General features: G+C 35.6%; 1 protein-coding gene across 3 annotated transcripts in view; it reads right to left on the bottom strand.

Annotated features, from left to right (window-relative positions):
* Nucleotides 1–13,086: 13,086 nt before the first annotated feature.
* LOC141431682 (neuroligin-4, Y-linked-like) overlaps nucleotides 13,087–27,784 on the bottom strand; it is a 40,862-nt gene continuing 26,164 nt past the window's right edge. For 2 of the 3 annotated variants that reach the window (XM_074092869.1, XM_074092863.1), the window contains exons 2-11: nucleotides 23,541–24,260; nucleotides 23,224–23,441; nucleotides 22,323–22,472; nucleotides 19,733–19,933; nucleotides 18,830–19,325; nucleotides 18,656–18,746; nucleotides 18,167–18,361; nucleotides 17,753–17,904; nucleotides 14,657–14,775; nucleotides 13,087–14,258 (exon numbers count right to left, since the gene is read on the bottom strand). In XM_074092869.1, the coding sequence (XP_073948970.1) occupies nucleotides 13,261–14,258; nucleotides 14,657–14,775; nucleotides 17,753–17,904; nucleotides 18,167–18,361; nucleotides 18,656–18,746; nucleotides 18,830–19,325; nucleotides 19,733–19,933; nucleotides 22,323–22,472; nucleotides 23,224–23,441; nucleotides 23,541–24,097 (3,177 nt within the window). In that variant the 5' untranslated portion in view covers nucleotides 24,098–24,260 and the 3' untranslated portion in view covers nucleotides 13,087–13,260. The remainder of the gene's footprint in view (nucleotides 14,259–14,656; nucleotides 14,776–17,752; nucleotides 17,905–18,166; nucleotides 18,362–18,655; nucleotides 18,747–18,829; nucleotides 19,326–19,732; nucleotides 19,934–22,322; nucleotides 22,473–23,223; nucleotides 23,442–23,540; nucleotides 24,261–27,784) is intronic. The other variant, XM_074092876.1, reaches the window with a different exon arrangement.

The following is a 27,784-nucleotide window of genomic DNA, read 5'->3' as shown; positions in this document are numbered from 1 at the left end:
TGCGAAAATGTGTGTGTTTGTATGTTTGTGTGTTTATATGTTTGTATGTTTATGCGACTTTCACGTCGAAACGGAGCGACGGATCGACGTGATTTTTGGCACAGAGATTGTTTATGGGCCCGAGAGTAACATAGGGAACTTTTTATCCCAGAAAACAGCGCGCGATAACCGAATTCCACGCGGGCGTAGCGGGTGGTAGCTGTAACCGAAACACTCAGTGAGGGAGGATAGACTCCGGTGGGTATGGTCAGTGATGAGTGGGACGAAAACTACTCCGTGAAAACAGTGCTCAACATGAGCACCAAGCAAAGAGCAAGGGACAGACCTCTAGCCTTTTAGAGAACACACTATCGAGAGAGACCTAAAGTCGCAAAATTTCCCCGTTGATACCCCGGGTTGGGTTAGATTATCCTGGTGTAAACGCAAAAGACGGCTTGACCCCAAATTAAGCTAGGAACTGGGCAAGATGAATGATCCAGGATCATCGACTACACCGTAACCAGTGGGTATCTCTATTCTAAAAAGGAATTATCATCACAATAACGCATTTGTGTATTCGATATGTGCAGGGTCATGTGTCCAACAATGAAACTTAGGTACACAGTGAAACATTGTGATATTTCTAAAGTACCACGTTACCAGATCGTGCAATATATCGCGTACGAACACCCTTGAGAGCCCTATACTCCAGTTTGCATCGGCGTCACGTGGAGGAACATGTGTCTATGGAGCTTTTTCAGTAATATTGTCACGAAAGTAAATATTTTTAGATTTTTTTGTAGATTTTTCATTAAATTCTGGTTAGAAATTCAGTATATTTGATACTTTCCTAATATTAAACATATTTCGTAGATTATCGTGGTCCTGATCACGTGTTAAAGTGGCACAATTTAGGAGGCAAAAATTCGAGGTTACTTTAAAATAAATAAAAGGTAAATTAAAGGTAGGTTTAAGGTAAATTTAGTTTTATCTCCCTTGCTACGGCTTGGATCTAATTTCAGCAATGGTAGTTAATAAAACATGCCTAGACAGTAAATAAATAAAAATCAAGGTAGTTTTGAAGGACGGTTAAAAATTTTATTAATAATTTGTGGGTAGTTTTGTTTTGTTTCATCAAATATATGTGGGTACTTGGAGAGTTACAGTAACAAATTAAAATGGTGGTTGTGGTTCGTTAGTCTAACAACTGGTAGCATGGTGTATGGTTGTGACACTCCGAAGATGAGCTCTGGTTGAGTACGAAACGCGTCAGTGTCGTGTGATGGTGGTGATAGATGGGTTTGTGTGATTTGTGTGTGTTCTTACAGTGTGGAGGTGGAGGAACTGCATGAACACGCATATTTTGCATAAGCTTAGCTATCGTAAGGTCGCGGGTGAGCAAGGAAATTCTTTTAGTTCATTGATATGGACCTCCGCAAAGTAACGCCTGATTCAATAAATTAATTTAAAATACCTTAGCTAGTCAACAATGAAACATTTACGCATGGGACTTTTAATGAGGCTCATTAAAGTTAAAATAATTAAAACTGCTTTGATTATATCCGTGCATTTACATTAACACGTATTAAATAAATACGTCTTAAAATTATGAAACAGCTTATATTAGTTTTCACGTTTCATTGTTTAATATGTAATGTTTCACTGTACACCATTGTGGACACAGAGACACATTTCCCATTTTTTACTTTTTTTTTTTGATGACTTACTACGCATTCCTTATGAATACTGTATATGTCAACCGAAACCCAATAAAATTACCTAAGTACTGTAAAAAATTCAGACTTCCTTCTGTCAAAACAAGATTTATGAGATTTTTAATTTTATGTGTTTCATTGTTGGACACTTAACCTACCTAGATTATCACCGAAAATCAGCGCCACGGCTTGCCGTGGCATTATGCTGAGTGGGGACCTATTTAGCGACATGTATGTATTTATTTGTTTTATGTTTGTTCCTATGTTTGTTTTATGAAGTTAATTAAATGTATTTTCTTTCTTTTTTTCTTTATTTGGCTGCCTTTGTCGACTGCCGTGACGTTGGTGGTAGTAGATACTGGTGATAACAATGGGGAGCGGATAATGAAGATGCCGTAATATATTGACATGTTTCATTTAAAGTGCGTCATTCCATGCAGATTCAATAGAGCTAGTCCCCCACTTTGTCATGCTATCGCTATGCTTCTATTCTCTTTGGCAGTTGTTACCCGAAAATTTATATTGTCTGCTACTCGCACCATCAGTGGTGAACCGACTTGTAGATAAATAAAAATTAAAAAATAATAATATAAACCTACCTACATTGCAACCATTAATGATAATTAACCATATTCGTCTACGTCACAATAATACCATATCGTAAGTAGGTACCTATTGGACATCTAATATATAATACCTTTAAACGAGAAATTCTTGTATTATATATTATTATATACAATACCAATGAAAGACAAATTACTCGTCAAGACGATTTAAACGAGTTCAAAATCGATGAGGTTTTGTCGTTTCGTTGCGAAGTTCCTATGGCTTCCAGCTCTATCATTAGATCAACACCAGTCATCAAAGTCATCATTAATATTGCATTGTCACGCAATTTACACATGTATGCAAAATTTCAGCTCAATCGGTAACCGAAAAGTGGGTCAATTTTTATTTGCAAGATTTGATGACAAACATCGGGACAGGTGAAACTAAATAAAAGCTGACCAACAGTGGTGTAGCGGTATAGCACGCGATACGGAATACCAAGGACCAGGGTTCGATTACAGTTTTAGTTTTAGTTTTAGATATACATAGGACAGCTAGTATAATAATCGTAGAGATTCACTACTCGCGTTTGACAATCTTTGCCTATGTATTTGACAACGTTATATTACAAGCTTTTATTTAGTTTCACCTGTCCCGATGTTTGTCAACGGCGCTGACCAACAGTGGTGTAGCGGTATAGCACGCGATACGGAATACCAAGGACCAGGGTTCGATTCCCAGTGTTAATCTTATTTTTCTAGTTTTTCTGTGCATCTATATTTCAGTTTGTATTTTCAATTTAGGTTTTACGGGATGACCGTAAAAGTAAAAATTTGGAATTGAAATAAAAAATACAAAAAGATTCTAAAAAAACAATCTTAGTTATATTTAACCTTATTTTTTGGCTTGTTTTTCTTAGATAGGTGAAGTACCTATGTTTATTTAGGTCCCGGGCCCACCTAGCGTCTTTCGAGCGTCGTCGTCTAGTAAATGCCCGCGCAGCGCCGACGTAACGTTCTCGTTGCGGCACCGCGACGCCAGTGGCGTCTTTCGGACGCCAGCATCTCATTAACGGCCGCGCAGCGTCGCCTCAACGTCAGGTCACGCTCGAAAGACGCTAAGTGGGCCCGGGCCCTTAACTTCATATTTAATAGATGAAGTCATTGATTTATACATTTGATAAATTCAGTTTATTTTATTAAATACCCATTTATTTTCGTAATAGGTCCTTTATTTTATTTTTTTCATTAATAACTTGAATTCTGGTGGTGATTTATGTAGAAAAGAAATAAAATTAGGGGTAAATTTTTGGTTCGACAAAATACTTTGAAATTCAAAATTGTCGCTCATAGCAGTTAGATTATTTGTTTTGAATTAATTTCTGGCTAATAATGACTGTTGTATAATCTAACATTGCTAAAATTATAATTGAAATTTTTGCGGTTGGATATTTTTTCTTAATTATCTTTCAAGTATTTTTTTCGGTTAGACTCTTTTACCTGATTCATTTTTCGTCATATAATTTGCTTAGATAATTTTACCTCCTGCAGTTTTTGGGATCAATTTGCGTAAGCGACACTAATTCCTGAATTAATACTTTTTTGGGTAATGTATTGAACACATTTTATAGAAAACACCACTATGATTATTTACAAAGTTACAACTCGTTTCTTCCTAACTCTTTGTACTGTCTGGTTAAACACACATTCTAAATATAACATTTAAATTCAAATTTCCGTTTCTTAATTCCACACCTGTTCGATTTACGTCAAGTAACCATTCTATTTAGAGCCTCCGAGCTGAATAGATACCTGTCTTTTTATCCTAGGTCCTACAAATTTCCTTAAACTCCTTAACTAGCTCAATACCATATCTATACGAAGGAAGGTTTATTTCCTCCTACAGTTTCAAATAATGTTCAGTGCGTTAGTGAAGTTCATTAACTTGTGACACTGCTGGACTTCAGTATTATTGATTTGTATAAATTAAGAACTGGGCACGGAAACGTAAGTTGATTAACTATGTATTTATTTTTATTATAATTGTTGATACAGTGTCAAAGCATACCTGTTTAGATATTAAAGTCCGCGTCTGTTTGTCCGCAGGTGCCCTTTTATTATTATCCTAAATGAATATTACTGGTCTGCCTACTCCTGCCTTCTTCATTCCTCCACCAACTTCCCCGGTCACTACTACGTGACACTATCTAACTAAAAAAGTCGTATTTTAAGTCCGCCTATTCTGACGGTCCAGAACTACGGAACCCTCCCTTCACTGAATATGGCCGGACATGGTCTTTGACCGGTTTTTATTTAACTTAAGTTAGAATTTCGTCAGTTATATCGGAATGTTAGACTATGTTTTGTCTATTTCGATAATAGGTATAAAGTCACATAATTTTTTACTGCGCTCTTCGTAGGATTTTATGTGTAATAAGATCTTATTTACGTTTTCTCATAGACCCGCCCCTGGAATCAAGCCCGCACTTTCCATTTAGCAAATAGTTTTTTGATGAAGGACCCAGGGGAAAGAAACGATGAAATTGTTGAGTAAAGCCTTACACGCCTCTCTGTGGACCACTTTTTTTGACGACATAAGTTCTGGTTTACCTACGTATAAATGTAATAAATTTGGAAATGTCAAAATATGATACACAGCCAGCTGACTGAGTGACATACTCAGTCTCACTCGTTTTTCATAAGCATAGTACCAAAATCTAACTTACCAAGGAATCTCAGTCACCCATTCTTCACACGGAGTGATATTTTTAATCGTGGCCATGTGCAAAAAAAGGTCAAATGCGAATTAAAATCCCGTATCCAGGTTTTCGTACAAATGACTCTCCAGTGTTAGCAAAGCCCTGCAAGCTTTCTCCTAAGCAGACTTCTCATAGGTATGTTTTCTGCAATCTATGGGTGTAGGACATAATCTTTTTTCTTCCAAATTTTAGATCCCGTACTTTCGTAGATCCCTTGAGAAAAGGCTTGCGCGCCCTGCAGTGGGACGTATAAAGGCCGAGATGATGACGATGATGATGATGACGTTTGAAGATAAGGGAGGGAAGGAAAAAAATTACCTATTACGGCATTCTAAAACAAGCTGTCATGCAGTTTGGCAGATAATTTATTTTACAATGCACGTGCTCGGAAAGTGCCTCTTGACGTGGGTCAACATATCCATAGAAAATTAGTGATTCCTGCACGCATCCACAAGTGTGCAGTAAAGTTGTATGGATTTTACTTACCGCACTTGTGCGGTAAAGTAACTTTTTAAATTGCCAAATGATGTCCAAAGTATTGTTAAAAAAATAAGTCTAAAGAGTCGTTATAGTTAGGCTTTGAACAAATAAGAAGACGTTTGATGCAACCAACTGAATATTTACTGATAAGATAATACAGATTAAACGCGACAGAAAAGAGAACGTTATTTTTTTTTCATGTTAACTCGTATTTTAATTCCGTCTAAAGTTATGAAAAAAAAGGGAATAAATTCTTGAGTCCAATTCGGACCGTGCGACGTCAAGCGCGCGCACTCGAAAGTTAACCAATGAGCTTCCAGTGCGCGCGCACGACGTAGCACGAACCAATCATGGTTACCCGTTCGCGCCTGTCATGAAACCCCGCCTAAGTAATGTTCATGAGTTCAGTCCGGTGAATTAATTTTTGATGAGTAAATTAAAATGAAGAGTTTAAATGATGAATTTATATCTGACTTTACGCCGCCTTACGTCCTCCACGAAGCACATATTGTCAGTGACAAACTCAATGCTGAACAAAATACGTGAACTATAATATACATACCTAAGTTAATAAACATCGTAAATTGATAGAATAATCTACTTCTACACGCATGGATATTATAACATCTACCGGTATGTCTTATTCTTATTTATTTGCTTTTATCTATTAGAATTAGTGAACCAGTTTTGATTTATTTACAGTTCCAAAGCCAAAAAATCTCAGATTTACGGTAACTTTTTGTTAAGAGCTGGTAGATTAGATACATAATACATATACTTGATGTTACTTAACTATTACAGGGATTTATTCACGGGTTGCACTGATATTTAGCATTATAGGAGCGTGCACTCCTCCATAAGGACTAGCCAATATAAGTGTGGAAAATGTCAAGCAACAAGGGCTAATAATTAATCATAAAAAATCACGATACTAAAACAAAGTCTCCTTTACCTATCATTAGTAGCTGTAGCTGTTCTAATCTTCTGAGTCAATGATTGTTATGAAAGTTGGTTTAATAAAGTGTATACGTTAACGATTTTGGTTCGGCGTGCATGTCGGTATGTATATCTACTGCCTGCTACTGTAGTAAAAGGAGTATGGCAAATAAATGATGTAGTCACTGCCTCGATTTTTTTCCTCGCTTAATGCATTGTAAAACGTTGTATGGATATACGTGTCGAAAGTAGGAAATTCCCATCTCGTGCCGGCTCAAAACACAAGCTTCGCTCGTGTTTCAAGTTCTCCGCCACTCGTTGGGAATTGCCTACTTTCCGCACTTGTATCATAAATAACTATAAAAATGTATTCTGTTTATTTGAGAAAATAAATTAAAAAAAAGGAAATAACTAATATTAAACTGATACGTTGTAAGTACCTCGTCCATCTAGACCAATTGCAAAATTTTACAGGCAACTGAATTATTAGAAACCTAAAATTGAATTGAATTGAATTGAAAATTGATTATCTAGTTAAATTTGAAACAGAATACGGTCTATATCTTGTCTTGGAATGACTTTTCAGCTAAAGTTGCTCGAAGGCTGATTCCACTCATTTGGTGCGCACTAAAACATTTTCCTAGATCGAGTCGGTTTCAGTTACTTCGATGGTTTTTTTTATAAAAAGTTCTTTATTCGAGACACGTAAAAGATAAATGAATATTTCACCAATAGATTATAAAAGAACTTAACGTGTGAAAAACTCTACCCCATTAAGTATTTAAAAATGTACCACATTTTATTGGTCTTTATTATTGATGACACTTAGTCCGCCTCGCTCTTACACTATTGGTTACTTGTTCACTCCCGGTGCCCTTTTCGCTACCCTTTTACCCAAGCCCAAATAAATTCGTAATCGTTGTCGTACAAAATTTAGAAGAAAGGTCGTCCAGTGGTTAGTTGTTGGGTGCATAAATTTCCATAAGTACCTTGATTTCTGTGACCCAGTTATCATATTTTTTGTATAACCACTTAAAATAAATACTAAACATATTTTTATATTAAATAGCTTGCCGCTTTTATGCATTTGAAATTTTAGGATGCATAATAATAATTCTTATTTTTTGACTGTATTACTGTATTACCAGTGTGTATTACCCTTTTACCCAAGCCCAAATAAATTCATAATCGTTGTCGTACAAAATTTAGAAGAAAGGTCGTCCAGAGGTTTAGTTGTTGGGTGCATAAATTTCCATAAGTACCTTGATACCTGTGACCCATTTATCATATTTTTTGTATAACCACTTAAAATAAATACTAAACATATTTTTATATTGAATAGCTTGCCGCTTTTTTACATTTGAAATTTTAGGATGCATAATAATAATTCTTGTTTTTTGACTGTATAAACACGCCAAGGATTTTTTTTCCAAAATTAAGCGTGTAGGTACATCGCAACATATTTTTTTTTAATCGGACTCGCTTTAAATAAAAGCTTTTTTAGGTTAACAATATAACAATTTTGTAGTAACGTGTCTAAATTTACAGTTCGGTAAAAAAGGATAACCACTGATGCTATTAATTTTTCGACGGTTAAGAACCAGTACCGTCTATCTACCATCTTTAAGCATGATAGTTAGGTGTTATTAATTCTTAACCGTCGTTTAGTGTCATAATATGCATGACATCTCATAACATAATATTATTTTTCTACTCCTCTACATTTATTTGTCAATAAAATGTCCACGAATAATAAATTATATAATATACTAGCTTTTGCCCGCGGCTTCGCTCGCATTAAATTTGGAGTAACATACATTTACTTTCTGCGATCCTTTTTTCGTGTTTTGATTTTACCCATTCGATATTTTTATCAATCGACATTTCAATCTTAGACGTTTTGACCATAGGTATATCAACTTTCAATATTGTGATACAATCGATAATTTAATTTTCGATATTTTGAACATCGACATTTTAACCGTAGGTATTTTAATTTTTGATATTCAAATATGTAACCGAAAATTCATTATGAAAACAAAAACCTTTAAACTATTGTGATGATCGCTGTTTTCTGATTAGCCTGCCTAAAATCGAGCATAGAGATAGCCAAGCAGGTATGTATTTATAACGAGAGTCAATTTCATTTCTTCATTATTATATATATGTAATGACATTTTTATTTATTTGTAACAATATACAATAAAACACAATGCATTAAACATTAAAAAATATGACTATGTACATAAAATATATAAACTAGCTTAACCTATAAATAAAAAATCCCTCCTAGGTCACCGTCGCTGTTTATTGTAAGTAATAGGTAATTGAATTGAACAAGCAATTTTGTCATATTCGATTTTTTTTGTAGGTACACGGGCCACGGCATTGCAAAATGCAATTTAAAACATTAAAACAGTCAATAATTATTCGGATTTTGAAATATACAATATATTTTGAATTTGAGTTAATTAAATAAATTTTACGTTTTAAAAATTAAATCCTCTATATGTCGCCCGTTGCGGTCGCGGCACTCTTCCAGCCTTGTTTGTAAATTTTGAAAAAGTTTTTAAAATTTGCGAAGATACAAGTATTGTTTGGATTTCTTGACGATCACATGTACATTTACTCTTCAAGTAACACCATAAAAAAAAGTCTGCTGGAGTTAAGTCAGGGCTCCTTGGAGGCCAAGCAATATCACCTCGTCTCGATATCAATTTTTGAGCAAACATTTCTCGTAGAACTTGCAAGGTTTAAATTACTTGTATGGTTCACTAATGTTTCGCAACAAACGTTTGGCAACTTGATTCATTTCGTAACTGAATATTTCTGAAACTGTGAATATTTTCAGGATTTTTATTTATGACAGGTGGCCCCGTCTTGCTGAAACTACGTGTTATTGTTGTATCCATAAGATTCGTAAAGTTTCGGAGCTAGGAAATCTTAACGGTCACGGACCTCTTCGATCTTCAAAGAAATACGGCCCAATGATTCCCCACTTCGTAATTCCAGCCCAAGCGGTCACTTTTGGCGAGTTTAAGGGCTTTTGATGTTTCAATCGTGGATTTTCTGGACCCTAGTATCGATAGTTTTGACGATTAACAAATCCATTCAGGTGGAAAAGAGCGTCATTTGCGAAGATGGCGTTATTGAAGTTACAGAAATTGTCTATTATTACCTTTGCAAAATTAGACTTTAAATCACAGTCAGACTCTTTCAAATCTTGCTCGAGTTGAATTTTGTAAGGGTGAAGCTTAAGATTAAAGCCGTAGCTCTCTTACGTGTAGAGTTTCTTGCATCCGCTCTCACAGACGCTCGCTTTTTGTTGGGACAAGAGCAAACCGTGCACGTCTTTAACGTTGAGATTTTAGCGTCAATGTCATCATTGGTGAAAAAATACAGTAAATTTTTTCACCAATGATGAGTTCTGTGACACTTGAAAATTTTCCGAATTGGGATGCACCAAAAAAATTCATTTTCATTTTATTTTTGGAAGGAATAGGATATTTTAAGATACCTTTTTCATTGATTTTAAATTTGGATGAGTATTTAATTTTTTATATTTTTTTTACGAAATACGCTGGATGACGTCACAATGAGACAGCCACGTTCCATTGCCTAGAAAAATTCAGGTCGTACATAACATAATCTGTGGCATTACAATTTGACAATAATTCAAGCACGGCTGCTAAATGAACCGTGACAAATAGTTTTATTTATCTCTCTTCTTTTAGCTTCGATTATTCCTGTTTATTTAATGGTGTGATAGTAAATAGATATTTTTTTTATTGAAATCTGATATTTGAATTCTTTTGTATTTACTTGTAACGTAGTAATTTAATAATTAAATTTGTAAAAATACATTGGAAATACTCATATAAATTTCGGACTTTACGATAAAGGACAACTGTTTAAGGCCGGATGCGCATCATGTGATTAAAGTTCTATCTTTGTCACTCTTTGCTATTATAAGCAGGACAGGAACATTTCAAATTGTCTATTTGCTTACGAGTGTAGACCTGCTTTATAACTGCCTTTGTGACGAGACACTGCAGGGGTCAAATGAGGGTCATTACTTAAATTTTGTTTATTTAATTCAGTTTATCACCTTTTTGGAATCTGATTTCTGAAAAGGCTTCACAAAGCCTATTTCTCCAAATGGTTTTAGATTTATTATATGTTGTCAAAAATTGGGACATCCCAATTACGCATACTATGTTCGCAAAATATTTTTTAAAATGATTTACATTTTGAAGCAAAATAATCAAAAAAATATGAAACTGTACTTTTTAAAAATATATAGTAATATCAGTGTTCATTAAATAGGCTCCATCGAATACGATAGAAACATATTTATTTTTTTAAATGACTGAATGATATAGGTGCACATTATTTAACGTCACCGGTTACAGTTACCAGTGACGTGACGAGTCACCGAACCACTGGTTTCACGTCAAGCGACAAAGTGGTGATTTTTGTAACGAGCTTCTTTTGTGGTGATGCGAGTTTCGTTTCAACGTCATAGACGTCACGAACGGAACGAAACGAATGGCATAGTTTCACGTTTCACTCAAGCGACAAGTGGTTATTTTTATAACGAGCTACTTTGTTTGTGGTGATGCGATTTTCGTTTCAACGTTATAGACGTAACGAACGGAACGCATAGCATGGAATGGAGTAAAAATTATAGCCACTTACCCTTACCGCTGTAAGAGTTTGGTTGGCGCCTTACGTGAATTTGTATTGCAGTAAGGTATAAATTAGATTGAAGGAACAATCCTACTATATTAATGAATAAATATGACTACAGCCAAAAATCACGCTTCTGATAAATAACGTCATAGCTCAATAGCTTATAACTAATTACGTTAAATACTCAGTTACAGTGACAGTCACAAAACGCGCCACCGCACCGCGTACGTACAATAAAAGAAACTGGTTACTAAAATCACTGGTTTTAGTAACCAGTGCCGTGATTCTTGTCACCAGTTTCGTTTGTTTCGCTCAAATCACGTAACGACCCATGCTTACGAATGATGAATGAACAAAGTAGTGACGCGACACAACATTATCGGCAATTGCCGCGGTTCATTATTCGATAGCAGTGAACACTAAAATATTTTAAATTTTTAAACAAAACTTGCAAGATTTTGTAAATGCGGCTATTTGGAACGTGGCCTCACCCATCTTGTGGCCAAGTCTATGTCAGTATCACTGTCAGTACGAGTGCGTCTGCCTTGTGTACGAGGAAACCAACCACCAATGTCGACAGTTTTAATACTGATGCTAACCATATTTATGGGTACTATGAGAGGCGTGAGATACCCACATTATTAAAATTAACTCAATCTGTAAAAAATTCTGAGCTGTAACCAGACTTTACACGTTCCACTCGAATGAAGCCGTGACCGGAAAACTGGAATATATTATATTTTTAAATACAATGCAACATCTCCAAAAAATAGGCACTAATAACTTTTAGAAAAATCGATAGTTCACTCGATAAATAGTACATCTCTAAAACTGTCAAACTCGAAACGTCACAGAATTCATCATAGGTGAAAAATATTTATAGACACTTATGAATATTGCGTAATCCGACCTTAAGTCGAATACGTCGGTGAAAAGTCATTTAAGATCGATGGTTTTAAAAAAATACAAGGCAAAAGCACCATTTCGATTATAAATTACACACTCGCCTCATGCACTACGTTCAAACTCTCTCACAATTTAATTCAAAACAAAATTCCGCTCTGCCATATTCCCAAACAATAGTTATTTGTTATGCAAGGCTAGAAAGTAACTGTTTGGCACGAGTACTTATATTGAAACCCGAGCAAGCGAAGGATTCTAGGATTAATTAATATCTTAAGAATCACGATCTATCGATCGTGGAACATCGAATGGTGATCATAGAATTACAGAGGCATTGCCATAAACTGTATTTTTAACATTTTACTATTTTTTACGTTTTTTCTGATATTTTCTTGTTTAAATGTCAGGGAATTTTACTTTCGCAATCCCTCAATATGCGTGGTTCGACAAGGGGTTATCCAATTATTATTATTTAAAAAAAAACTCACTCGCTCTATTAACAGAAAATATGTGGTTTATTTTACGCTTACGATCAAAAACTATCCCCATATTTATTCATTTCTAAAATAGACATTTTATTGCGTTATTCACTCAAGATGACATAAATATGGATGACATAATTATGTGAACTTTGTTGCACCCAAAATAGATATTTTTAGGGCTCCGCTTTTAATGAGACGGAATCGAACGGAAAAGAGACGTGGGTACAGAATCAACCAATAACATAAGGTATTTGGAATTCAGATTTCACCCAGCTCCCCTTCTAATGTGATAATGTGATTAACCGAATCTGTACAGTTCCGTTCCGGTCCACCTTAATGGAACGATTGTAAAGATTGACACCTCATCGAAAATATCACTCTTTATTGTTTTTTAGAGTTCCATTTGTCAAAAGGATAATAGGAATACTTATCAGTTATCAGTTAGGATACCAAATCAAAACTATTATTGCTGGCTCGATTATAATTAATTTCGAAACAATCTGTGTGCGAGTATGACTTGCAATTGTCCGGTATTTTTAGTATACTGAAAGAAAGGCGAAAAAATTAAGGGGGTTGAGAAATAATACATAACTCAAATTTTATTACATATTTATGATACTCAAATTACTGAGAAAAACATGAACATTGTTTTGTAAAGGAATGAAATGACGCCATACGTATGTACACACCTTATAATATTACATTTAAGTGACACTTTTAAAAATATTCAGGGATCTCTTAAAGTAGAGTCAAATGGAATTAACTGTCACACTCTCATTTCGTCAATAGCTGCTTGTGGGAGACTAGAGGCATGGGAGGGACCCTTCCCACGTCTCAGAGTGGCGTGAGGGCCCCCTCGCACAACGTCCTCCCGCCCCAAAGGGGAGCCCTGCGACGCCGAACCGTTTGGTGGCAGGAATTTCTGCTGCCTCAACTCCTGTAAGGGCGGCGAGTTATTAAACTGGTTCAAATTCTTCGGCATCGTACCGTATCCACCCATTTGTGGATAACTCACGTTAGGAATTCTAAAACTACTGTTTCTACTGACCAATTTGCTGGGTAGCATCATGTTGTCAATGCTAAGAGAAGGGCTTGGTGGTGACTTCGGGACATCCAATGGACCTTTGAAGTTCAAGTTGGCTATGTGGGGATCACTTCCCATTTGATGTTTCTTCCGATTATGTCTTTCCACATCCACGACTAAGCTAGGCGTATGTGTTGGGTCCATGTGGTAATGAGAATGCTTTCCTGATATAGTCTCAAAGTGTTTCTCATTAAATCGCTGTTGCTTGCTTCGCGACCTCGATTTGTCCCTCTGATAGTATACCCCAGCGAATATCAGGACATTTAGAATCAATAGCGAGCAACCTATAGCGATGGTAACGCTTAACGCCGTTGAATAGGCAGCGTAACCTGCTGCCTCTAAATTAGCCAGAGTGTTTTCAGTGGTATTCAACGTTTGCACGTCCCGGCCATTCGGTAATAGCGTAACGCACGTCGCTAAATTAGTATCGACTGTAGTTAAAGCTGCGTCCGCATACACAGACCCATTAACGCGCTTTAACTGATCTTTGTCGTTGACATTTCTCGCTAACGGATCTGGCCTGACGATGCCCTCATATAGTTCTCGTTCATTGTGGTTTTTGAAAAGGTTATGTCTGGCTGCAATGTCCTCCATTCCGGCTCTATGTAGTTCGGGTACGAGTCTTAGCCACACGGAAAGTTGATGCGCCCGGAAGTGATTCTTCAAGCGCGGTTTGATACCTGGACAATAAACATACATTTAATTTGAGTTTATTTTTATTTCACTTTAAATATTCTTAAATATTGCGTTATTGACATACTTAGTACACGTTGATACGTAAAGTAAAGGATAAACAGGGCGATGTTATTTATGTTTACACAAAGAAAACAAGTAGTAGGTATTATTAGATAACTACCAAGTAAATAAATAGTATATCTTAGTTGTAATATGAATCTAGGTAAAACCATATGTACACTGTATCAAAATACGATATAAACAAAGTTTGAGAGTAATAAATTAAGCTACAAATAGATCGATGGGCCTTTTCTTTTCAAAGTTAGCTGAAAGAAGGACTCATCAAGACTCGCTACAGATCTACTCCCCTCATCGGCCGTATATCACTACGCGTATCACTGACCTATTTCTAAGTACTTTTGGTGCGTGGAGTCGTACTCTTCCCAATTTATGCCCCGGAATTTATTACGCTCCCTCGACGCAGGCAACAAAACCTCCTGCCTGATGTTGTCATTTGGATTCCTATAACAAGATAAACAGACTTGCGTCAAAAAGTCAATTAAAATTGAGCTCGAGTACCTACACTACAGCGACTATATACTGATACGCTTTGGTTAACCGTTGATATTAAATAATTCCATTTTTTGAGTAAGTGGTAACAACGTATATCATTCTTATTTTCAAATGATTATACTATAAACATTAACTACCGCAATCAGACACGTTAAATAATTTAAATTAAAAAAAACCGGCCTAGAGCGTGTCGGACACGCCCGAAATAGGGTTCCGTAGCCATTACGAAAAAATTAAGTAATATTTTTCCAAGGATTTCGTATTTTTTACGATATATTCCAAGTTTAGGTATATTTTATACCTTAGGCTGCTATTTACTCTTAAACTACTAATAGTTCTCTAGAAAACTTAACCGTTAAGTATAAGATTGGTTTTTTGGAATCTTTTTGTATTTTTTATTTCAATTTCAAATTTTTGTTACTTTTACGGTCATCCCGTAAAACCTATATCGAAAATACAAACTGAAATATAGATGCACAGAAAAACCAGAAAAATAAGACCAGCGCTGGGAATCGAACCCAGGTCCTCGGCATTCCGTGCCGTGTGCAATACCGTTACACCACCGCTGGACAACGATACAGACACGAATTTCTCCTATGCACCTCATATCTCAGCTTGTGTTGTTTCTTATTTAGCCACTTAAGCAGCGACACTAGCGACATCTATGCCGTAGCCCTCATCGAGAAACTTTTTAATAACGATATCTCTTGTCCGGGTGAGCGGTTAGTTCCAATGGAGTGCCGAAAAGTTTCTCGATGAGGGCTACGGCATAGATGTCGCTAGTGTCGCTGCTTAAATGGTTAAATAAGAAACAACACAAGCTGAGATATATAAGGCGCATAGGAGAAATTCGTGTCGGTATCATTGTCCAGCGGTGGTGTAGCGGAATAGCACAAGGCACGGAATGCCGAGAACCTGGGTTCGATTCCTTCTTATTGTTCTGGTTTTTCTGTGCATCTATATTTCAGTTTGTATTTTCGATATAGGTTTTACGGGATGACCGTAAAGTAACTAAAATTTAGAATTGAAATAAAAAATACAACAAGATTCCAAAAAACCAATCTTAATTTTATTGCTTAATAACGATATCTCTTGTCCGGGTGAGCGGTGTTCCCATGGAGTGCCGAAAAGTTTCTCGATGAGGGCTACGGCATAGATGTCGCTAGTGTCGCTGCTTAAGTGGCTAAGTAAGAAACAACACAAGCTGAGATATAAGGCGCATAGGAGAAATTCGTGTCTGTATCGTTGTCCAGCGGTGGTGTAGCGGTATAGCGGTATAGTACGGAACCCTTATAAAAGGGATAGGTATCTACATGTTAAGCGGAAAGAGATTAAGATTCTTTACCCACTTGCTCGTTTGCCTCCCTCTCATGATAAAAAAAACGTAATTTGTGTGTTTGAGGATGGTAGTCATACAATTTGAACAAATAGGTACAAACTTTGAAATATATACATAATAACATAGATAATCATTATGTTTTTTTTGCCTAATACACGTTGCAAGAAATATTTTATAACAACATGTTTTATTGCAAATAAATAAAACCAGGCTGATGTGATTCAAACAGTACTGTACCCACCTCTACTTACGCAATAATAGGCAAAATATATACTGAGCGGCAAAAAATCTGACCCTCAAATGTATCCAGTAATAGGTATTTTTTTATGTAGAGTGGGCCAAATTTTGTGCCGCTGAGTATATCTTAATAGCTACGAATAAATAATGGTTAGTCGGGAAATATAATATAAAATTCCTTCTAATACTTTAAATGCAAAAGTTTGAAAGTCTGTTTGTTTGTTCGTTGCCTCATCACGCCTAAACCACTGATTCGATTTAGATGGAATTCGGAATACAGATAGTTTGAGTTCCGGGAAAGGACATGGGATAGTTTTTGTCTTGAAAAATTGCATAGTTCCCGCGGGATAGTGATAAACGAATTATACGCAGACGGAGTCGTTGGCAACAGGCTAGTTACTCAATAAAAGTCTTGTCCAAGTAACCGGTGCTTTAAAATTGTGTCCAGCGCGTCATTAGTCTGACATTTTCCTTACAAGTGTACACACGTCAAATCTTCGCGTAAGTTTTCATTGTGAATCATTATGCCGGCTTGTCTTGTTGTGATATATATAAACTTAAAAAAAAAATGGTTCCGTCCGTTTATTGCATAATGCCGTCCACAATGCCCGCTGTGCCTCTGTTGCCATAACACGCATGCGAACCAATCCCTGCTATCTTTCTGAATTTAAACCTATCACCAAGCAAGTTGCACCCTCGGAAAACATTCGTAATCTGAACATACGCCGTTTTGGTTTGAATTAGGGCCACTTTTTTATGTGGGATTTGTTCTAAATTCAACTTCCTTATTTAATATTTATTCGTAGTTAAATAATCTCACTTGGATGAACGTATAATAGCAAAAATGTAATTTGTTCAAGTACCTATCTGCACCAGTTTTATTTTTAGTGCAAATGGGACAGGATGGTTAACTTTTTCCTACAGAAATAAGTGTTTGATTTGACTGCATGTTGATTCCTGTGTTATTTCTTGCTCAATCTTACTTCTGACATAAATTGTTATACACAACCCCTTTTCTTAATTTGTAGGTAATTTGTACGTTGTGTGTTACTTGCTACGTGTGTTTAGGTCAAATTTTGCCCACTTCCCGTGGTTGGGTTGACAAAATTTTTATTAAAAATTTCAATTTTAGAGTTAGGTTAATTACTTGTATGTCTTGTGAAATCAAGTTCTACTTTTCTAATTGAAATAACAAAATTGCTAAGACTAGTAAAGCACTTTTTTAGTCAACTATACAATCACGACACGAGTCAAAGATACTTACTTAGGTACCTAAACATAATAATAATTAAGTATCCAAAATTAAATTTTCGAAACATGAGTTTTAAAAGATATATTGCAATAACTTACCCTGTTCTTACAAAGTTAGATACAAAAAGCATCATAGATTCTGATAATGCTATCTCCGACTTCGTGTAATTTTGTGGGAAGTGGCCGAACCCGTCTACGACCGGAGCTCCAAATATATAGGGTAGTTCTTCACCATGGACCACACCCGTTTTCTGCGTTCAAAAAAAACATATACTATCTTGCTTGGACAGTAGTGTAATTAACAAAATAGTAGGCCAACTATTATAAGGGAAATAATTCAAATATTAAGCGAGTGTTCAAAGCAACTTTAGCAACTTTTAATTAGTGGTATTTTAGAATCTTTTATGCTATTTGTGTAGGTATGCATTTTTACTTTTTTGTTGTGTCGGGAGAACAGTTTTTTTATTATATCTGTTAAAAGTTTAAAAAATCTTAAGCTAAATGAAATCGTACCGCAGGATAAAAACCATCCTTGGTTTGATAATCAAAGACATAAAAGTATGTCTTTATTGGTCTACGTGGACCATCTTCATCAGTCGAAGCTGGTTTCGGCCCCCCACTGAGCAAATCTCCACTTTGAACTAATGGTGCTACGTATTGAGCGTCTGAAAACGCAGCTACCATTGCATCTCTGGTATTTATAAGATTCTGAAATACAAAATGTATTATGAATATTTATTTATCACGCGATTTTTGAAAGTACAAAAATTATATTATTGCAATCTTCTTTTTATTTTAATATATCAAATTCTCGTGGCACAGCCGTTTCGGAGGAATTTGGCCACAAACAACACAACTTTTTATGTTTTTTTTGTGTATATTTGGTAGGTCTGAGAATAGGATGTAAACTATCTTTCATACTTTTACGCAATCGGCGTCGCGGGAAACAGCTAGTAATAAATATGAATTAAATTTACTTTTTGTCGTAATAAGTAAACAAACCTCTACCGTTTTCTCCCAGTCTGTATATTCATTAACAATTGTGTAGAATATTTCACTCAAGTGATAAATGTACGAATTTCTCACGTAGGTCCTGAAAAAAAAAAACAGTTTTGCCATCAATGTATTAGAGATACATAATCTAACTGCACTGATGTCATCTCATAACATGCTTGCCTCAACATGCGGTCTCGTTTATCAGGATCAATTCCGTTTTGGACATCATGGGCGGAAAACTTCCATAAAGCTTCACTGGTCACTACTCCGAACATTAAATCATATTTGTTTTGAAAACGTCTTCGTCCGCTATCACTTCTTTTAATATGCATATTGTAGTTTTGATTCACATTATTCAAGGGTCCAAAGCTAGGAAAGTCACCAGTCGGATACATGGTTAAAAAGTCTTTGGCAAAGTCAGTTTTAATAACAACTCCGTCAACTGATGGCCCAAATGCTGTCATAAAATTTGGAGGAGATATGTCTATTGACAGCAATTGTTCTGTACTAGCTTCTCGTAGGCAGTCAACTATTATTTCATGATCTTTATCCATGTCTTCTGGAATAGCGCAGTTTAAGTGTTTGGCCAATTTCAATGTATAGTACACAGGGTCATCAACAATAGCCCATGAACTTAGCGCAGAACCAGATAAAAGCAATGCTCTGTGAAACAAACCTAAAAGTAGAAAGGAACATCATAAAGAGGTATTTCAGTTAAAAAAATATGTCAAAAACCAATTTTCCGATTTACATTTTTGAACTGTTTTTTTTTTATTCAACTGGATGGAAAACGAACAAGTGGGTCTCCTGATGATAAGAGATCACCACCGCCCATAAACACCTGCAACACCAGGGGGATTACAGATGCGTTGCCAACCTAGAGGCCTAAGATGGGAAACCTAAAGTGCCAATAATGAGATGAGTATTTTTGATGTAGCTTTCTGAGGTAGGGTTTGATCTGGTTTCAACAAATCACTAAGACAACACTCTGATTTAGTACCTTCTATAACTTTACTTTAACCGAATTCTACGCGGGCGACGCCGCGGGCAAAAGCTAGTATATACATATATTATTCTACTAACCTGGCATTACCGTTGGTGATATCATGAGAAAATTAATACACGCGGCTCCGGAGCCATGACCCATTAGCGTTATGTTCGTTGGATCACCTCCAAAAAGCGCAATGTTCTGTTGAACCCAATGCAGTGCAGCTATTTGATCCATTAAACCATAGTTAGCCACCCGAGCTTTTAGGTGAGGTATAGGATTTGCATTAAGAAACCCTGAAAAATAATGTTATAATCAAAATTTTGTGGAAGAGGTTTCTATTGTTGCTGAATAAATATCCAATTTTCTGAAACAATTTTAGTATTATACGACAATTTCGTCTCGAGAAGGGTAGGATTTAACTACTATATTGTAAATAAGTGGTATTATAGTCCGACAACTTCGTGCGCGACCGTAGAATTGAAATGCGGTGGCGGGAACGAGATATTACAAACGTCAGCGGGGACTGAAGGGGTAGCGGGGAGTAAAACCGAGTGCAATACACCACGGCGGTTGCGTTTAGTCCCAGTCGCGCAGTTGAAGCGGCTACACGGTTTACAGAGGCTATGTCGCAAAACGTTCGATGCACATGAGATTATAATCCAGAGATGATTCGACAGACAAAGGAGGTTGTGTATAAAGAATCTTTATTTCAACAAACATAACATAGTATAAAAAGAAACGATAACAATTACATAGATTAAAAAATATCTAAGCCCTGTATCTCTCCTACCCGGGACATCGTGCCTAGTATGCTTGCGGCATTCCCTCGCTGCACGGCTAAGCTCAGCCTCTGGGCGAAAAAAGACCCGGCCCTGGGGTCGCCAGAGATGCCAACTAATTTATCCGACACCTCGCGAACAAATTTTTTGGTGTCGGATGACCACGGTCCTAAAGTTTCTAACGCAAGTGCCGCAAATATGTAATCATTTGTTAAGAACGCGTATTTGCGGCACTTGGTTGTCTGGGCGTGGTCGGCAGCAGTCCCTGGCTTATTGGCAGAACCTCTGACGTAGGACGGAGCCAGCTTGTCTGAGCACGTAACGTCCCACACCAAAGGCTTGCCTAAGCTCCAAGGCACCAATGTACACCCTTTGGGCCTCTTTCCGTCAGAAGCAGACATGCCTGAGGGCTCGAGAGTCGCCGGTATGGCAATAGTGCTGAGTGCCCAGCGGATAAGGTCGTTAAGCGACGCATGTCTATATACACGACCAGCACTCAGTTGACAATGTAAGCCGTGCCGGCCTAAACCATCAACTATATTACCACACCGGCAGCAAGTGTGAGGTTCACAAGCTTTTAATCCAAGCCGCAAACATATGGCCAAATCACTTGTGGTACGGATGCCAAGACCGCCATATTTTATTGGTAGTGTAGCTTGGGTCCAACAAGGTGGCGAAGGGGAAATATTTAAAATTTTGCAAACAGTTTCTTTCAGTGTGTATAAAGTGTACAAATATTTTTAACTGTGCAGAAATGTCAGTTCTTCATCCAAATGTGTCAATGACATTAATTTGGAAAAATTCGTCTTTGAAGCGACTGGTTTGTTGCAGACCACTATTAAAAAAAATGTTAAAGAGCCTAAATTGATGGAAATACTTGGCAACAGCGTATCTTTTAAATCGCCACGAAAAAATCGTCATCCCGAAAAATAACCGACTGATGTAGACAATTTCACGGAAGCTTCATAGAGCGCCATTCCTTCTCATTGACATATGTACTAGACTGCATGTTTCTTACATCAAAACGGCGCACTAAAACAGTTTACAGCGCGGTTTTGTGAACAGTTCACTAAAGTCTGTTGACGTCCGTGACAGCGGTTGTGTCAAAGTAATATTGATGATTGATGCGCCGCGCGTTTTGTTTCAAACAGCCAGTCTAGTGCCGTAAGGTAAGTACATACTCGTAGATGTCGATGTTCCTTCTCTTGATAAAGAAACTTTAAATTAAGCACTTATTTCTTGCTCGTACATCTAGGTCTCATTAATAGTTACTACTTATGTTTACATACATTTTCAGCAAACTTATCTCCGTGTATAATCACGCGCCGACATGACATGCTACCTCGCCCCCCGCCATCGCGTCTTTTTAGGGACGGTCGCTCACGAACTTGTTGGGCTATACATTGATATTTGTTTAAAACGGTATTCCCTTGACGTTTTTAATTTTTTTTTGCCTAATTTCACTTTGTCTAACAACTTTTACTATAATGAAAAGTCAATTTGTATAATTTCACTATTCATAATTTTTAGGGTTCCGGAGCCAAAATGGCAAAAACGGAATCCTTATAGTTTCGCCATGTCTGTCTGTCTGTCTGTCCGTCCGTCCGCGGCTTTGCTCAGGGACTATCAATGCTATAAAAGCTGTAATTTTGCACGGATATATATGTTAACTATGCCGACAAAATGGTACAGTAAAAAATAAAAATAAAAAATGTTTAGGGTACCTCCCATGGACGTAAAGAGGGGGTGATTTTTTTTTCTCATCCAACCCTATAGTGTGGGGTATCGTTGTATAGGTCTTAAAACCATAAGGGGTTTGCTATGACTATTTTTCGATACAGTAATTTGTTTGTGAAATATTCACTTTTGCTTTATTTATCTTTAATAATCTAAATCCACTTACCTAATATTCCGAGACGAAAGTTAAGCGTGACAACGATTAAATCTGTATAGCTAGAGAGTACTGCACCGTCATATGGATTTCCTGAGCTCCACGAAAAACTCTCCCCATGAATGTATACTAATACGGGAATTGCCACTTTAACTTCATCCACTAAAACAAGAATTAATTAAAATTAAAATTCATATTAGTAATAATGAAACTGAGACAAAGTATTTTTACCGTCTAGGAAGTTTTTAATTTGTACGAAATTACGAACAAATTTACTATTTTGTAAATGCACTACACTTACATACAGGATATAATCGTTAATTGTAGCCAGGCAATTATTCCGTAAATATAGCAGATATCAGAAAAGTGTAAACTGATATCGAAAGTACGTTATCCAATGAGAAAAATGACATCAATAATTAAAAAAAAAACAGAATTAACCCAATTATTAACTTCAAACCCTATCATACATTTAGCACGCCTCGTTAGTTGAAAGGCTTATCCCCTTATCCATATCAGTAAATTATCATTTTAAAATTTTAAGAAAAGTTCATTTAGAAACATTGAAGAGGGCCCGTTATCGTCAATGTATCGCACAAGGGCGTCACTTTGAGCAACTGCTGTAAACAAAAAACGCATGTACTTATATTATTTAATAAAAGATAATTTTAATATTATAGTTTATTTGTATAAAAAGGGTAAATAATGAATCTTAAACTGTTTTAAATTTCTTACAATAGGCAAACAGCCTCAAGGATCGTCGTACTAAATGGGAGTGTTTAAACCTAATATTTTTAGTATTGCTACAAAAATTTTAAAAAAGTAATTAAAGTGATTTTACTAATTTTGAAGTTTTCGGAACGGAATAATCGTGTGGCTACACTTAACATTACACCCTGTATAATTTACGTACTTTGCAAGGGGGCAAATATATTTAAATACAGACAATCTTCACTCTGATTTTTAAGATAAGGCATCAGTCTTTTTAAGTACTCTAGTCTGCCTTTAGGCATAGTCTCTAATATGGTCCTTTCATCGTTGAGATCTGGAAGCTTTTGAGGGCACGCTGGACCTGGCCTGTCAGAGACTCTCACCCCATCCCAAGGAGACGGTGCTCTTGTTGGACTGAACCTACGGATAACAAACTTATTAGGTACATTAAATATATTACAAGTAGTGGTGTTTTCCCCACTAGCTTGGTTGGGTACATTTCATACAAACATATTTTACCTATTTGAGCCAACCGGGGGCGTGGCGTAGGGAACGCCTAAAAATACTTCAAGCGGTCTTAAGTACTTATGTTCATCCATAGCCAAAATGATGCCCTGTAGTTTTCCATACTTAGTCTGTACTATTCTACTGCTTATCTTAAATTTGACATTTGAATTAGGTAACGGGTTAGAAGGATTCAGATAATACTTTTTGTAGTCTTCGTAGTTGCTGTAAGCACTGGGTTCATTATTGTAAAACTTTTTTTTTATGTGCACATATTTATCACTATCGTAATATGGGTTGTGTTCAAAATTGACTTTAGTATAATGAATATCATCTTTATTAGATTTACTTTCGTGTTCTTTAGAGCCTTCGTTTGGTGCATCATTTTGATGTGTACCACCACTGAAGTTAAATTCTTTGCTCACACTGCTCTTGTCATTCAAGTGACGATTCATGAATGTGGTATTAGAATTTACAGAATTTAGTGAAAGACAAAAAACAATTGCGAGGCAATAAATGTTTGTAAGTTCCGATTTTTTTGTTAAATGACAACGATTATTAGTTTTAAACATCCTTGTTTTGTAGGTTCGTTGAAAAAGGCTCACGTCACTCTGGATCTTATTCGATGAATTGTCATTAATACTAATTTTATTAAAAGTGTGTCAAGTAAATTTTTTCTCTCCATTTTTTTTCTCAACAGGGACTTTCTTCATCTTGTGATTGGTAGCTCTGCATCTGAAGCAAATATCAAATGACACGTTAAATAACTTTATGTACGTGCTAGGCTATTACACAATAAAGAGGTAAATCTATAATAACTCTGGAACTACACAATTGACAAAAAATATCAAATCAAAATAAATAATCAAAATTTGTAATTAAATAGCTGTATATATTTATACTTAGCACTACTTGGAAAAGTAGTACTAAGTATAAATATTATGTTTTACTACTTGGAAAATTACAAAAATCACTCGGATTAAGTGGTAGACAAATACTTATTTACCTATTATAAATAAAATTTCCTTTTAGAAAAAAAAATTGAATTTGATTAAATTTCTTAACATAATAATATTTACAGAAAGTCATGAACAGAAATGATTTGAAAACACATTTAAAAAAAAAACAGCGCATTTACTTTACTAGCAGTCAATTATTAAGTTTTATGTGTATTGTTGATATTGCCTCAAACTGTAACCATACGTAGATTTAGTATTGTGAACCGATATTAAAACAAGTTGATAATTTGAAATTAACTACCAGACCATAATTATTTTTTTAGTTTTTTCGAGTAGCAATGTAATGCGCACAATAATTTGATATGAGACAGAAGCGTTGTGTGACAGCTGTCTCGTCAGCAAGTGCGACGTTTTGAATAAAAACTAAAAGTGCTAGCTTTACACCCCGAAATTCAGTAAAAAGCTGCAAATGGTGTTAAAAGCATGAAAATCGGAACGATTAATCTTTAGGCCATAAGAAGCAATCTGACCAGTAGCACGAAAAAAAAAAAAAAAAGGAGAAGAGTAGATAGTAGACAGGAGTAGATATTTTTTTTGTTCTTAAACCTATCATGTGTGTGGTATCTAATGAAAGGGCTTACTCAGCCAATTCTAAAAATAAATCACATTATTATATTTCAGTCACTTGATTTAAATTAAAATATAAATCATTTTCAAAACATACCAAGTTTAGGCTTCTTCACATATGATACGGTTGAATCATTATTTGTCAAATATACCTAAAATATACCAAGTCTAGGCATATTTTATACCTTAGGCTGCTATTTACTCTTAGGGGCTGCTTCACCATCCATTGATTAGCGTTAACCGACGGTTAAATGTAATGCCGTCTCTGTCTATTCGAACAACACAAATAGAGACGGCATCACACCTTACCGCCAGTTAACACTAATCAATGGATGGTGAAACAGCCCCTAAATGTAAATATTTTCAAAATTGCTTTCTTGAGGTTGAATATGAAGCTATTACAAATCATTTTAGGTATATTTTACAAGGAGCCCAAACTTGGATGTTTTGAAAATGTTTTTTTTTTTACTTTAAAACAAGTTACTGAAATATAATGATGTGATATATTTTAAGAATTGGCTTAGTAAGCCTTTTCATCAGATACCACACACGATAGGTTCCAGAATAAAAAAGAAAACCATACAAAAAAAAGACGGCATAACTTACCCTTAATTAACTTACTTTAACTTAAAAAAAGACGTTATAACATAAAGGGAACAAATCATCTCCGTAATTTTAAATTAAAAAAGCGCTTCTACGATTCGGTCTCGTAAATTGCTTCGTTTGCTGAGCAAATGGTGGATAGACGTCTTTGTATTCTTTTTCTCGTTGCTACGGTCATTTAGATTCGGGATGAACTGTCCCAAGAAGGGTCAGATGAAATAACCTCGACCTAAAAGGGGTCTGATTGACCTACTATTTCACCAGTTCCCTACATAATTAGGAGTGTATATACTTTTAGCAATAATGTCTTGTCAGAAGATGATTGGGAAAATAATTAATATAGTAGGCAGCAAAATAGAAGGTACTTATGAGATATTTAACATATTAATTATTATAAGCCGAGCAAGTACAGTTTGGTTTGACATTAAACTCGACTCTCACGCAGACGATCGTTTAATCTTAGATACACATTTATGAGCCTTGTGAGCTTAATGACGTATATCGATCCAGTTTACTGTGAATGGCAAAAAATATTATTTAGTTGAATTAAAAATTTGGTACCAAAATAGGTGCAGGCGTGTCGATAGGACTTATTTGGTTCGTATAATTTTGTTCGATTAAAGTAATAAGCTAAACAATTAACTATTTCGTAAAATAACTTCAAGAGCAAGTACCGACATGGGGGGATAACGCGTTACGTATATTGTATTCCGATCCAATTTATGACAAGCGTAAACAAAGACGCCATTAACCCGACCATAGACATTTAGTGATGTGAAAATCTAGAACCCATTGCAAAATAATTAATCTGTTCAATAAATCGATTATTTATTAATTTAATAGGTCAACGTATTTTTGTCTAGATATTTTATTATTTACAATACTTGATTTAATTCCAAAGACTGTTTATTCAATTATAAAAGCAGTAACTATTTTTTAATTTTAAGGAAAGTAAATAAAAATCGCGGATGAATCCACGCATTAATCGATTTTTAAAATGTCAAATTTTCCACCATCTCTACGCTAGTCTATGCTACTACAAATTATACACATGTTTCAATCAAGAAATAATGTCAGATTTTGACGAAGATTTTTCAAATAAATTTTTTTATTTTTATTTATTCGACTGGATGGCAAACGAGCAAGTGGGTCTCCCGCTGGTAATATTGAAATCAAGTGAATTTTGGTAAAAAAAGTGATTAGACATCTATTTAAAAGACACGAATTAAAGATAAATGTGTTATTGATTCGATCCAGTGGATGTTTATACAATAATTTTGATAAAATCGGTTTGTTTACACTTTTAATAAATTGGATAGGCATACTTAACGTGTACGCTGATAATTGAGGTAGGAACTCATATATCTGCATAATGTTTTTTTATTAACATGACCATTCTAGATAGGAACACAGTACAAAGTAATCCCACAAATATAATAAATGCGAAGGTTTGTAAGTTTGTTTGTTTGTTTATAATTTGTTAGTTCATCACATCTAAACCTCTGAAGCGATTTAGATTAAATTCAGTATACAGATAGTTTGAGTCCCGGGAAAGGACATAGGATAGTTTTTATTACGGAAAATTGCATAGTTCCCGCGAGATAAATCTAATAAATATTACATAAAACAGTTACCGTCAGTTCCATCTTCGATGGTCAGTAACGTACTCTTTCTTTGACTTTATACTACTTACAAACAGATTACATAATGCTGTGTTTCGAGCGTGGAGTATTAAGAATTAACCGCCCGCGGGGTGCAATAGCAAAATTGTATTTGCAACTCGTTAAAAGTTTCAGCTTTTTGAGATTGTTTCGAATTTCCCTGAATCAACTTTCAAACCGAGCTTTGGAGGTTGAAATTGCATTTTACAAAGACATGACTTTATAGTTTAACCATTTATTTGAGTAAGATTTTCCGAAAAGGTGAGTATGATAGTGCCAAACTTTTTGCTCGTTTGTAAAAACCTATTCTTGCGCGGGAATTTTTAGTATTAACGTATATTCTTAAATCCAATACTAATGATTTTTATGAACATTACTGTAACGACACAGGTTTACTTAGCTTGCGATA

The sequence above is a fragment of the Choristoneura fumiferana genome, chromosome Z (genome assembly GCF_025370935.1).
Source record: "Choristoneura fumiferana chromosome Z, NRCan_CFum_1, whole genome shotgun sequence".
Taxonomy (NCBI): Eukaryota; Metazoa; Arthropoda; class Insecta; order Lepidoptera; family Tortricidae; genus Choristoneura; species Choristoneura fumiferana.
This window is presented reverse-complemented; position numbering and strand designations above follow the sequence as displayed.